This window comes from Doryrhamphus excisus, chromosome 22 (assembly GCF_030265055.1).
Source record: "Doryrhamphus excisus isolate RoL2022-K1 chromosome 22, RoL_Dexc_1.0, whole genome shotgun sequence".
In the NCBI taxonomy this organism is placed as follows: domain Eukaryota; kingdom Metazoa; phylum Chordata; class Actinopteri; order Syngnathiformes; family Syngnathidae; genus Doryrhamphus; species Doryrhamphus excisus.
In genome coordinates, this window is record NC_080487.1 from 6637856 (window position 1) to 6652623 (window position 14768).

Below are 14768 nucleotides of genomic sequence, written 5' to 3' on the forward strand. Positions count from 1 at the left end.
AGAAGAGCTAAAGTGCTATTTTGACAAGATCACACAAGAGGCTGAGAGGGTCCTGGAGGCAAATGACAACATGGAGGCCGGACTGATTGCAGAACTGGAGGCGGAGCTAGGGACAGATGAGGAAGTATCATTACCCGAACAGCAAAAAGCCGACCTAGAAAAGACTGCAAGTGAATGTGAGGCAAAACTCAAGGAAGTCAGACGCCTGATCCGAACGACTCTTTGGTCAACCTTTGGATGTGATGAATTGTCCACAGCCTTTCAAGTGGCGGAAGCAGAGTATGAGCGTGTTGCTGCCGTGAAACCAAGCGCTAAACTTGAAACATATGACTACATGCTCAGTCATCTTCAACAGTTGGTGAGGTTGTCAAAAGAAGCCTATGGTCAATGGAAGCGTTGGATCCCACCGGAAAACGTGAGGGATCTCCAAAACCAGCTAAAGGCGCTGGAGCTCCAGGTCCCAAAGCTCATCTCCAGGAAGGCAGACTTCATCCAAGCTAAATGCGAAGAAGATGCAGAGAGGCCACAAGAACCCTACAGCCCCAGTTACCCCATGCAGGCAATCAGATTGAAGCCGATAGCCCTTCCCAAATTCTCAGGTAACAAACGTGATTTCACCGGGTGGAGAAAAGATTGGGAAGCCCTTCAAAGCCAAGGGGAACCACTGGGCTCAAAAGAAGTCAAAAAGGTGCAATTACTGGACAGCCTTGATGACAAAATTACCAGAGACCTTCGCCTCACTTCATACAATACGGCAGAAGACATTTTCCGTGTGCTAGAGAACCGCTTCGGCAACAGAGCAGCTATTGCCATCGAAATTGTTGAGGAGTTGCAAAAAATGCCAGCCGTTAGAGGAAACCAACCACGGAAAATTGTCGAGTTGATTCAGGCAGTGGAGAAAGCACTGCAGGACTTGATCGACCTTGGAGACACAGGCGCAATCAAGAATCCCCTTGTAACAAAGTCAATTGAAAGTAAACTTCCGGAACTGCTTAAGAAAGAGTGGCTGGTGCACGCAGCTGATGGAGGGAATGGTGTAACTCCGGCAAGAAGATTTGACTGTCTGTTGGCATTCCTAAAGGCACAGGAGTCTATATATGAGCAACTGGAGTTGCTAAGGGAGGAGGAGCCTCACAAAAGAGACCCCAGATCAGAGCAAAGATATGCCAGAACAAGACTGACCAAAGCAGGTGATGACCAGGTCGGCTGTATAGTCTGTGGGGATAGCAAGCACAGAAGAAAGCTGTACTTCTGTAAGCAATTCAGATCCCTCAAACTACCGGAGAAGAAAGGGGCAGTGCAAAGGCTTGGTGCATGCAGGAAGTGCCTTGAAGTTCATAACGACCCCTCAGATTGCAAGTCTGGATTCCTATGCAGAAACCAAGACTGCAGGAATCAACACGCAGCAGAACACCATTACTACCTTTGCCCGAATGCAGAAGTGAAGAGAGCCTCTGTACATCAGAAAAGTAATGTCGGTCCTGTAGACGGAAAAGGCAGAAAGAGAAGCACGGAAGAACAAGAGGCATTCCTCAAGAAACTTTCCCCTGACCTGGCAAAGCAGTGCAGGGATGTCTTTTCCAACAGCACATCCAAGGCCCTTAGTACTCTTAAATATACACCTACTCTTCTGACGGATTGTGGTTTGCGAGAGCTCCCAGTGTTAATGATGCTCCTTGAAGTCACCGCAAATGCGGGACAGTCAATTGGAACGCTTATCGATCTTGCCTCAGACACCAACTACATAACTCACAGAGCTGCCAGTCAACTAAACCTCCGAAGCGAGGTCATCACCCTTGTTGTGCATGGCGTTGGAGGAATGAAAATTCATGTCGAAACAAAAAGATACCTCCTAAAAATCAGGGTCAACACCTCAAGAGGCACGGTCAAAGCACACCAGATGGTTTGCTACGGTTTGGACACGATTGCTGATGTTCATAAAACAGCAACCCCCAAACAACTGCAAAAGTTCTTCCCAGACACCTCACTCGAAGAATTGAGGAGACCCAAAGAAGTAAACCTCCTTATAAGTCACCGAGAGGGTTCACTAGCACCGCAACAAGTCAGAGCTGTGGGAGACCTTGTATTGTGGGATGGACCTCTCGGAAAGACAGTTGGGGGAACTCATCCAGAACTCTTTGAAGACATTCACGTCGCTACCCACATGTCCAAGACACATTTCGCGCGGTCGATGAGGGCAGCCGCCATGAAGTACGAGGAGCTCGTTGGAGGGCCCCATAGAGAATCTCTGCTAAGCCAGAAGATGTCAAGAAGTTTAACAAGTAAACGAGATTTCCTAAACTGGTGGAAGTGGGACAGCATTGGTGCAGCTTGTGAACCGAAGTGTGGAGGCTGCCGCTGTGGAAACTGCCAACCAGGTGGCAAAGAAATGACTCTTGCGGAGGAAAGGGAACTGGAATTTGTGAAAGCAGGCCTCACCTACATCACAGGGGATGACCACAGCAAGGAACCCCACTGGCATGCCAAATATCCTTGGTTGGAAGACCCAGCCTCCTTACCGAACAACAAGAGCGCTGTTGAGGCCACCTTTCTCCGAACAGAGAAACAATTGGCAAAAGAACCAGAATGGAAGGCTGCGTATGCTGAACAAGTGCATGAGATGGTCGCCCGCAAAGCTGCGATGGAGTTGACCAGGGAAGAGATCCTCACTTGGACTGGGCCCATCTGGTATGTAAGCCATCTCGTTGCACCAAACCCCCACTCGGTAACAACCCCGGTAAGACTCGTCTGGAACAGCAGTCAGAAATTTAGGGGCAGGAGCCTAAATGACCTGCTGATGAAAGGCCCAGACGTTCTAAACCAAATCCGTGCTGTCCTCCTCAGATTCAGGTGTGGAGCCTATGCTGCTCTCGGAGACGTTAAAAAGATGTATAACTCCGTCTGGTTGGAGGACCAGGAAGTACACCTACATCGATTCCTTTGGCGTGACTCTGAAAAGGAGGAACTCAAGGAATACGCAATCACCCGAGTGAACATAGGCGACAAACCAGCTGGGTGTATCGCGCAACTAGCAATGCGTGAAACTGCCAACCTTCCCCCTTTCGCGCACCTCAAAGAGGAGCAGCAGGTAATCCACAAAGACAGCTATGTTGACGACATTCTCACCTCTCATAACGACCCCGAACAGCTGGGAGCCATCACGGCCAATGTGCAGAAGATCTTAAAAGCAGGAGGATTTGAGCTGAAGCCTTGGGCCTTCTCGGGTCAAAGTGGGAGGAAGGACATCCATGCTGGCACAGAGGCGAGCACTGTGGAGACCTTGGTGTTGCCAAATCAGATGCGAGACGACGACAACAAGGCACTTGGGTTGGGCTACCTGGTGGAGGAAGACGAACTGCACGTGATGATGGGCATCAACTTTTCAAAGAGGAGGAGAAAAATGAGACTCGGCCAAGACCTTCTCCCCGAGCAAATTAAAGCTGAGACACCAAACCCTCTGACCAGAAGAGAGCTGCTCAGCCAGGTGTCGAGCTTATATGACCCACTGGGCCTAGTCACGCCGGCTAAACAGAAAGGTGCCATTCTTGTACGGAGGGCATTCCAAGAGGCAAAAAATGACAGTTGCCCCGTCAAGCTGACATGGGACCTGGCACTCTCAGATTGTCTCAGACAAGACGCAGTCCATCTCTTTGAAGAATATTCAAGACTCAACAGGATCAAATTCCCCAGAGCACTAACTCCCCCCGGCGTGTCTGGGAAACCACTGGCAATTACATTCTCTGATGGCAGTGAGCACACTTACGGAGCAGTACTCTACCTAAGGTGGGAGGCCAGGCATTGTCCAATCATTAGACTAGTGGAGTCCAAGGCCAAATTAACTCCCCTGGACCACAAAGGGGACGCTGTAAAGGCAGAGGTATGTGGGGCTGTATTCGCCTCACGCCTGAAAAAATACTTTGAACGGCGCAGCAAGGTTGAGGTCGGAAGGTGGTACCATTTGGTTGACAGCCAAACTGTCCTTGGAGCAATACAGAGGGAAAGCTACGGCTACCAAACATTCTTTGCCAACAGGATTGGAGAAATTCAAAACACGACGCAGATCCAAGATTGGTGGTGGATTCCGGGCTCACAAAACATTGCCGACATAATCACCAGAGGTGCCGGCCCAGAAGACCTGGACAAAGACTCAAGATGGCAGAACGGGCCAAGGTTTCTCAGCCTACCGGTCAACGAATGGCCAACAAAAACTGCAAAAGATCTGGCCTCAACTGCCAGAGAAAACATCCAAAAGATGCAAAGGAAGGCATTCGCTGCGATAACAAGATCCAGTAGAGAAGAGAAGCAGGCGCAAGAACCAACCCAAAGGAAGGAAACCACCAGTCACTCAAGACCACCTGCGCCAGCGTCAATCCAGTTAGTGGAAATCAAGCGATTCAGCAGTTTGACCCGACTAGTAAAAACAGTTGCATGGATGTGGAGGGCCGCTAAGAGGTTCAGAGGACAGAATCCAGCAGCAGGCAGTCCAAAGTGGGAGGCAATCCCCTCAACAGGCGTCATCTCTGCGAAAGAGCGAGAGGATGCCCTAAGAGACGTATTCCTTGCGGCACAAGAGGGCGCTACCTTCCCGGATACTACTACCAACAGGTTAGTGGTCTACAAAGACGCAGACACTGGGTTGCTGCTCTGTGGCGGACGTGTGCAGATCTTCAAAGAAGACAAAAGTGCTGTACCCCTCCTGCCGTATGGAGCATGGGTGTCCACATTACTTGCTCGGGAAGCCCACGGTGAAGGTCATGAAGGCGTAGCTGGTACCCTGCTAAAAATGAGACGGAAGGCATGGATTGTCAAGGGAAGGAGAATAGCCCAGAAGGTTGTTGACGGCTGCGTTCTTTGTAGAAAAGCAAAGGCGGTAAGATGCCAACAAGTGATGGGAGACTTGCCACCTGAGCGGACAGAGCCTGCTGCACCATTCCAATTTACGACCGTAGACCTCTTTGGACCCTACCATGTTAGGGACGACGTCAAGAGGAGGGTAAGCCTAAAAGTCTGGGGTGCTATATTTTGCTGCATGGCAAGCAGAGCCGTTCATGCAGAGTTGGTCAACAGCTTATCCAGTGAAAGCTTCCTTTTGGCCTACCAACGGTTCACTGCAATCAGAGGGCATCCATCAAAGATCTGGTCTGACCCAGGCACGAATTTTATAGGAGCAAAACCTGTCCTGGAAGATTTATATAAATTCTTGGGAAGCCAGAACAGAGAAGGTCTGGAAGAGACGGCAGCCAAGAATGGGACAGAGTGGATGTGGAAAATCCACCCTGCAGACTCCCCTCATCGGAACGGTGCTGCAGAAGCTGCCGTGCGTACCCTCAAGAGAGCACTCCAGAATGTCTGTGGAGATTCTATGTTCACCTATAGTGAGTTCCAGACAGTACTTCAGTTGGCGGCCAACCTGGTGAATGACCGCCCCATCGATGCAAGAGTTCAGAGTCGAGAGGATTGTGTCCGGTATGTTTCACCAAACAGTCTTCTTCTTGGCCGAGCATCGCAGAGCGGGGACCTGAAATCATTCGACTTTTCCAATTACCCGTACAAAAGACTCCAAGTAATGCAATCGGAGGTCAACAAATTCTGGAGAAGCTGGAGCCAATTAGCAGGCCCCAACCTATTCATAAGGAGTAAGTGGCACACCACTCAAAGAAACGTCAAAATTGGAGACATCGTATGGATTGCTGACCAAAATGCGTTGAGAGGACAATTCAAGCTGGGCAGAGTTGTAAGCACAAATCCAGATGACAAAGGCATTGTCAGAGACGTGGATGTGAAGGTCTTCCCAAGCTACTGTGTTCCCCTCGTAAAGGCCAAGAGAACCCACCCGACCTGCGACGGACCGAGAGAGAAGATGCACAGCACCATTCTTCATCGGGATGTCAGGCGACTGGTGGTGATACTACCTGTGGAGGAACAGACTATTCCAACTGACCCGCAGCTAAATGTTTGACTTCAAAAAACTGGCGATCTCCCCGATGTCCCTTGGGTAGATCGAGTGGGAGGTGTCAAGTCAAACCCTTGTCCAAAATAATTTAGATAAGGCAGACAAGAAAAAAATAAATAAAAAGATAAATAAAAATAAAAAATACTTTTCATAGCCCTCATTAAGGGAATAATAAATTTTCGTTGCAATTAGCACCTTATTTTACTGAATTAAACAAGGGAGATCAGGTGGGGAAAATCTAAACCGGAAGTGGGAATCAGTTTTAAGCGCACCTGGGCGTCTGCATTAGGGCACTTCCTTTCTCAGCAGGTAAGGCTGCAGACAAGTGGTATCGAGAAGGTAGTCAGAACTGCACCCCAAACCTTGCGCAAACTGGAGCTATACAACACTGAAGAGGCAGCCGGTAAGAAATTCCTTTTAATATTAGCGCTGTGGATTGACGCTTTTTTTTTTGGATGAGACAGCCGCCGGTGACGCGCGCCTCATTTTAGTTATCGTTACTGGATTAAAAGTTAACACGGTACAATTAGTTAGAAAGTGGGATCTGGAACACCGTCGATCGCCTGTGTCGTGTAGGTGCACACGGCGGCTCGCGGTGGTTCATTTAATTGGCACCAATTGAGCTGATCAGCGAGCTTTGGGCTTCGAAAGAACGCGCTATGCTCATTTCTTTACAGTGTGCTTATATTATTTGAAGCCTTTATAGTAATAATTTTAGTTAGTTGACAAGAGAGGCGCAATGCAAATAGTTTAATAAATAGATCAAATAAAATAACGAAATAATTAAGAAAGAAATGAAGTAAAGAATAAGTTAATAAATGCAGGTTAAGGGGACAAGATTATTTCCAACCGTTGTTAAAATGTTTAATGGTTAATATACTGCTGAACAACATGATTTATATCTTATATAAATACTTGCATATGTATATTATTGTGCATATTATATATGTTTAGGAATGTGTATATTGTGTATACTTATACTTTCCCCTTTTTTTTTTATTTGAAGGTTTTCACCTATGCGTGCCACGCACTATGCATGCTATGTGCTATGTGCTACAACACTGCTGAGCTACACTACGCTGTGCTGTACTGTGCTGTACATTGTCACAACAAGACTTGTGCCACACTAAATAAAACCCAAAACAGCAAAAGCATCGAGTGGATCCAGTCTTTCCTCAGTGTGGCTACTCGGACCCCCCTTTTCAAGTTCAGGGGATGCGCAAGGCTAGAAGGAACTTGACAACATGTTTTAATGTGGGCACATGCGGCTTATATACAGGTGCGGCTTGTGTATGTACAAAATCGGTTTTCCTCTAAAAATGTAGTGGGTGAGGCTTATAATCAGGTGCGCTCTATAGTCCGGAAATTACGGTAGTTGTATGTGCCTCACGGCTTCCGTCCATATTCAATACTAAAGGCCAAATAATGATGGTGCATTCATGGCGCCTGGGGAACAGCATATGGGGTGAAGTTGAACATTAATAAAACGGCGCTTGAATCGGATTTTACCGATACCCACAAACGCATTGCGATGAATCTAGATTTCACCCGTAAATTACATCCATACTAGGTGAATGAGCCAATGCACTCGCATCACGCGCATGGGCATCAATGTATTGATTAATATCGATTATTTTCCACACCCTTAGTATATACAGATAAAGCACGTTAGGATGATACTGTATGTAGTATTCGCCACTGGTCACTAGATTTGTTTGCAGCACCAAATACTTCTATTGCAGTTTGAATCTCACAACAAACACAAAAATCCCTTAACAAAATCTGCAATAAAAACACATTAGGGAACACATTTATAGTAACACACACATCACAAGTCTCAAAAAAGTGTCTTAAATGGCTTATTTACTCTTAATTTGGCTACTTTATTGGGTAATAGGAGTGACTGTAGGGGTGTTATTTCTTGTCGAGAGGACTCTAATAATAATTAAAAAAAACATAAGCAGGTTCTCTATGCTCCAACTACGGACGTATGTATATCAGTGATGTAATGTTACCTGACTGTTGGTCCTCCATATGTCAGTGTTTGATATCCCAGCGGGTGCACTACTCTTTCTACTGGTTGTTATTCCAGCTATAAAAAAGGAGAAATTAATAGAGAGTAGTCGTGATAGGACGTGGCCAGTGTTCAAAATGTAAAGTATTCCTACCCCTAAAACTCCCCTGACGAAGAATATGGAAATATCAAAAATTCACATGAACATTTACCATCAATGGCTCTCCTTTTGCTCCTATGCATCTTTTTTGAACAAAATGGCCCAGGTTTTAGATATCATTGTCCAAAGTGCAGCCCTGGGGTCATTTGAGGCCCGTGGCACATTGTCAAAATATTATTTAACAAGAAAATTACAACAACAAAAAAAAAAAACCCAAACAACAACAACATGGAAATCTCTACAGTCAAAAGTCAAATTGTTAAGAAAGTCAAGTCAATTTCAGGAGAATAAATAATAATATCTTGAATAACATCTTCAGGTAAAATGATGTCATTTTAGTAGCATAAAGTTGACAAATTCAAGAAAAAAACATTAGGAAAAAGAATATTATGAGAAGGAAATTTACAAGAAAAAAGAAATTGTTAAAATAATAATAATAATAATAAAATATAATAAGAATAATAAAATATAATACAATGTATAAAAATAAAAAAATGTATAAAATACAATATAATAATTAAAACAGCAACAAGAAATTGAAAAAAAATCTGCTGAAATTTTCAGCCAACTAAGTGAAAATATTAACTGTACAAAAAAAGATATTATGAAAAAAGAACGCAATTTAAGTAGCAAAAGACACCCTCAGTTTTCTGAACTGACTTTGTAAAGGATTTGGGGAGAAAAGGACAAACAAAGTCGGTTTCTCACCTGTACAGCTGTGTCGACACTGGAGCCTCTTTTCCCAGTAATGATGGCTAGTCTTGATGTCATCCACTGAAGAGGAAAGTTTTAAATTCCCACATGTGCCATCTAACCTGCTGACCAAAATAAATCAATACATGAATAAATAGGAAAATTAAATACAATCAATAAAATCAATACATGAATAAATAGGAAAATTAAATACAATCAATAAAATATATGCAGTTAGTTATTTGGTCCTGTGTCTTTTAGTTCTTTCTTTTTATTTGTTTTATTTTTATACTTTTATTGCTTTGCTTCTTGTTTTTAATTTTTTAAACTATTTTACTATTTTATTTCTTATTTGATCTTTTAGTTTTGAATTAAATTCATTTTGTACCTTTATTTATTGTATTTTATTTTTACTAGTCTGTGCAGCACTTTGGAAACTGTTTATAAAATGTGCTATATATAAAGTGGATTAGATTTAACCCTGATTTTGCAACCAGCTGTAGATCGAGGACCACCACGGCTGTGTCCTGATGAAACGGGTGCTCGGTGGGTTTGAACATCAACAGATAGAAACCAGTCGATGGTTAGCAAAACCCAACCGGAAATTTGGTGAAAATGATCAAAAACAAAGAATAAAATGGAAGTCCAGAAGGTTAAAAATACCAAACATTCAACAAAGGCGTCATTTATCATGACAGAGTCTTGAACCAGTCATGATGTGCTATATATATCACTATATTGACACTTACTATGACCCATTATGTTATTGAACCTGGGGTGACAGAGCCTTCTCCATCGCTGCCACCACCCTCTGGAACTCTTTATTGAATTAAATTTTTAAAAAATTTAAAAAAACTAAAAATCTATATTAGGAAAGCAGGAAGTGAACAAATGTAACAGTTACTGATTGTAAAAGTACCAGATGGAGGGGTAGGATTTAATAAGCTTTGCTTCTTCCTATTCCTTCTGGACCCATTATGTCATTGTATGGTCATATCACCTCGTACATTGGTACGTGACAAAAAATTAAAATTAAAATTAAAATTAAAATTAAAATTAAAATTAAAATTAAAATTAAAATTAAAATTAAAATTAAAATTAAAATTAAAATTAAAATTAAAATTAAAATTAAAATTAAAATTAAAATTAAAATTAAAATTAAAATTGCGATCCTCATGACGATAAGGGGTAGAAAATAAAAATAAAAATAAATTCTATTAGGAAAGCAGGAAGTGAACAAATGTAAAAGTACCAGATGATGATTGTAAAAGTACCAGATGGAGGGGTAGGATTTAATAAGCTTTGCTTCTTCCTACTCCTTTTGGACATGTGGAACTGTGAACTGATTATGGGATGCACTCAATTGTAATCTGATGCATGTTCAAATGAAATAAAACCATTATCATTACTTGACCGAACCGAACTGTAGCAGTAGAGCAAACAGACTAGAGTTTGCTACTAGTGGCATCATATACAGTCTGGTCCGAGTTGTGTTTGACTTCTGAGGCTTAGAGTTTGGGTTGAAGTCAGTGTTTGACTTTGGAGGTGATGTAAAGGATAAGGCAGACAAAGGCAAGTGAAATTACCTCGTACAGCCACACGAGGACGCCAGAGACAGGTCTGTCAGGGTCGGTGGTGCTGAGGCTGGAGCACGGGGGAATGCTCTTGTATCACACAGCAGGCCAAACACTTTGCAATCTTTTTTCCTTCGGTCGCCCTCACTTTGTCGTCGAGCAGACACAAAGGTTTCCCTCTCTCCCCCTTGTCGTCTGAGCCAACTTCCTTCCTCTTTCAAGTCTTCATCGCCCCACAGGAGGAGACCGGATCCTGCATCGTCCAGCTGCTGTCTCTCGGGGAAGGACAGCAGGTTTTCCAGCGCCACTGATTCATGTCCCAGGGGAGGAAGGTTAGCATGGCGGCCACCGAGCTCAGTGTCTTGCGATATCCCACTCAGCCCCGGTCTGAAGGACTGAAGCAGGAGACGGAGGCGCTGCCGGCAAGCTAGATAAGCACATGAGAATGAATTGGAGCATTCTTTCCATAACATATGCAATCTATGTGGAGTGTTCGGAGTCCCGGGGTCACTGTGACGTCACAGTGAGCTGGACTTCCTTTATATGGGCGTTCCTGGGTACAACCTGCAGGCTTGCCCTCCCCTCGCAATGTTTCACTGTGCTGATTTTAGCATGTCGCAATGGTTTCCATGAAATAGTTTTTCAGGTTTGAAGGACAACTAACTGCCTAAAGAAGCGAGCAGAAGTAGTTGGAGTGGCAGATACCCAAGCGAAGAAACGTTACTTGTTCATGTTGAAGAATCAGAAGCACAAGCCGGAAGTGGCACTTTATCAGTGAAGTAATCAGTTATCTGTGTAGCAGTATAGAGCGTGCATACACGCAGTGTCTTACCTGCATTGCATGCTGTCGATGTCTGGAGTTGCTAATAGCCAACCCAAGTTTTTTTTTTTTAAACACAAGTCGTCCTGCTAAATACGTGTATTTGTATTTGAAATTGTATTTGTATTTTTCGCAGTCGTGTATTTGATATCGAGATCGTATTTTTCGCAATCATGTATTCGATGCCGAGATCGTATTTTCCGCAGTCGTGTATTCGATGTCGAGATCGTCAAGCGACCAGGATCGTTCATACAGAGGTCTCCAGCCAGTTGCCATTTTTGACCATTTTTGAAGTAGCTCTCCCAATGTTTTTTTTTATATATATTATCAACTTCTATACTGACTAAATTAGAAAGTGGGGTTCTGGAGTCGTCCGAAAGTCTTTGGGAATGCTTGGGAGTATGACCAATCACAGGGAGGTGTGCATGCCTGGGGGCGGGCTGTGGGTGGAATAAGTCAATAAAGAGCATTTTGGAAAATATAAGGCAATCTAGCTGGAATAGGTGCAGATTCTGGAAGATCTAGAATGCTTTCTATGTGGGTTATGGGGTGTAGCTGTTCTAAAATTAGCATAATACGTCCCCTTTAAGGCTGAGAGCCCTTCCTGGATGACCGCCCACCTCACTCCTCACATCTCTCGAGTCCAGCCACCCTGCAGACTGTCTGGGACTGGGTCACGACCTAAAGTTTGTGGGCATAGATGAGGAACGTAGAGGCGCCTTGCCTTCTTCGCTTTTCAATACGACAGTCGGGTACAGATACTGACATATACTGCATGTCAAGCTCACAGATGAATAAGACCTAAACATACTTCAACTCCCAACCGGGGGCGTACAATCCACCCTCAAATCCGGATTGCGGAGTCTCACCTGTGTACCGTGTATTTCACAAAATAGGTATTGTTTTCCTGGTTTGTAATAATTAATATGAAAATGCCAATGGTTATATGGTGACAAGGAACTTCATTTATGCAATGCTGTTCTGTTACAGTAATGAGTGGACTTTTCTTACCCAGAGTCAGCCGGGGCATTCGCAGTACTCTGTTGAGTTCTCTGGTTGGAGAGCAGTTGATGGACCGGCGGTCAGTGGGAAGCTCAAAGTTAAGAATGAACATGATGACCAGACCGTCTTCATTCTTCACCGGAACCACGTCTATCAAGCAGTGAAAACACACTCCTGCAGACAAAGTCAAACTGGTTATATATCAGGGTGTACACCGCCTATCACCCAAAGACAGCTGGGGTAGGCTCCAGCATACCTGCGATACTAGTGAGGATAAGTGGCATAAAAACATTCTGGGAACCACAGCAAATAGACACAGTTGTGGAGTGGAGTGGAGTGATGCAGATGCAGCTTGACCACACAAAGAAGAATTGACATTGCCATGTTCTTACTGTAATTGTAAATGAGTCCACCAGATGTCGCCACAACACAGCATCACAGGCACACAGCACACAGTGTATGTACTCATTGCACACGTTCCATTTAAATTACTCCTTGTGCGTGTTAGGCAAGTTCATTTCCAGGCATGCCTGCTATCTTTTAGCTTTAATGTGTTAATACATACAAATATATGATCATTTCACTTTCTGTTCACAAAGCAATGTAAAAATAGGACGGTATTGCAGACAAGGTAACAAATGATGATCATGTATAACAGTTTAAAAACTATGGAAAAAACTGTTGAAAATCTTTTGAAATCACCACTGAATTCTTATTTACATCGCCGTATCGCGATTCTTCCCCAACAAAATCCTGACATATGCTAAGGTCCATATCGCCCAACCCTATTTATAATGTTCCCCTGCTTTTTTTGTTTCATTTTATTTTTTAAAGTGTCCCAGGCCAATAATAAACAAAAAAAGCTGCGTGCCACACTTTGGACACCTGCACTTTAAATGCTTTATGATTTAAATGTAAAATCCTGAATTACTCTATTTCAAATGACAACACAACAATCCCATTTAGACACCACAATACCTATGAAACGGGCTATAATTAGCTGAAACAATAATCATAGGAACGTTACACCAAGCACTGAACATTTCTGACCCAATTGCCTATTTTTATCTTCATTTATTTTTTTTCAACGTGGTTGAAATGAGAATATTAAGCTAAGACGATGACATGATTGCCGTCCACTGGACCATGTATCTGATATTAGATCAAGCATTTACGGTAAGATTTAAGAGCATGAAATTCATTTCTAAGTCACTGTAATAAGTGTTTTTTTTATCCGTGTGTGTGTGTGTGTCTAAATGTGTGAAGGGCAGTTACTGATGGAAGGTGACATTATGTCTGCTGCAGAACGGATTACCGTAGCTACATGCTAACTCTACCACACAATGATATCACAATGACTCCACTCAATGTCATCATCTATTTATTTCTATAATCTCTGCACGCACACACACACACACAATCGACATTTTCAAACCAGTTGAGAAATTGCAAGAATTTACATTTTGGGTATTACTGACACCTAGCGACCAGTGTAGAACACTACATCCTAACATTACAGTAACATTACTGATACCTAGCGACCAGTGTAGAATACTACATCCCATTAAAGTAACATTAATGACACCTAGGAACTAATATAGAACACTACATCCTGACATTACTGACACCTAGCGACCAGTGTAGAATACTACATCCTAACATTACAATATTACTGACACCTAGCGACCAGTGTAGAATACTACATCTTAACATTACATTAACATTACTGACACCTAGTGACCAGTGTAAATACTACATCCTAACATTACAGTAACATTACTGACACCTAGCAGCCAGTGAAGAACACTACATCCTAACATTACAGACACCTAGCGACCGGTGTAGAATACTCCATCCTAACATAACAGTATTACTGACACCTATATACTACATCCTATTATAGTAACATTACTAGCGACCAGTGTAGAATACTACATCCTAACATTACAGTAACATTACTGACACCTAGCGACCAGTGTAGATACTACATCCTATAACAGTAACATTACTGACACCTAGCGACCAGTGTAGATACTACATTCTATTACAGTAACATTACTGACACCTAGCGACCAGTGTAGATACTACATTCTATTACAGTAACATTACTGACACCTAGAGACCAGTGTAGATACTGCATCCTATTACAGTAACATTACTGACACCTAGAGACCAGTGTAGAATACTACATCCTAACATTACAGTAAAATTACTGACACCTAGCGACCAGTGTAGAATACTACATCCTTACATAACAATATTACTGACACCTTGCGATCAGTGTAGATACTACATCCTATTACAGTAACATTACTGACACCTAGAGACCAGTGTAGAATACTACATTCTATTACAGTAACATTACTGACACCTAGAGACCAGTGTAGAATACTACATTCTATTACAGTAACATTACTGACACCTAGAGACCAGTGTAGAATACTACATTCTAAAATTAGAGTAACATTACTGACACCTAGAGACCAGTGTAGAATACTACATTCTAAAATTAGAGTAACATTACTGACACCTAGAGACCAGTGTAGAATACT

At 43.0% G+C, this 14768-nt stretch overlaps 2 protein-coding genes across 5 annotated transcripts in view; one reads left to right on the forward strand and one right to left on the reverse strand.

Annotated features, from left to right (window-relative positions):
• LOC131109521 (potassium voltage-gated channel subfamily H member 2-like) overlaps positions 1-14768 on the reverse strand; it is a 49306-nt gene that overhangs the window by 27393 nt on the left and 7145 nt on the right. For 3 of the 4 annotated variants that reach the window (XM_058061646.1, XM_058061645.1, XM_058061642.1), the window contains exons 3-6: positions 12226-12390; positions 10407-10821; positions 8836-8945; positions 7969-8045 (exon numbers count right to left, since the gene is read on the reverse strand). In XM_058061646.1, the coding sequence (XP_057917629.1) occupies positions 7969-8045; positions 8836-8945; positions 10407-10821; positions 12226-12390 (767 nt within the window). The remainder of the gene's footprint in view (positions 1-7968; positions 8046-8835; positions 8946-10406; positions 10822-12225; positions 12391-14768) is intronic. The other variant, XM_058061644.1, reaches the window with a different exon arrangement.
• LOC131109520 (uncharacterized) lies at positions 1828-7040 on the forward strand. The gene is made up of 2 exons (XM_058061641.1): positions 1828-6356; positions 6960-7040. The coding sequence occupies exon 1, from the start codon at positions 1901-1903 to the stop codon at positions 5957-5959; it is 4059 nt and encodes a 1352-aa protein (XP_057917624.1). The 5' UTR covers positions 1828-1900; the 3' UTR covers positions 5960-6356; positions 6960-7040.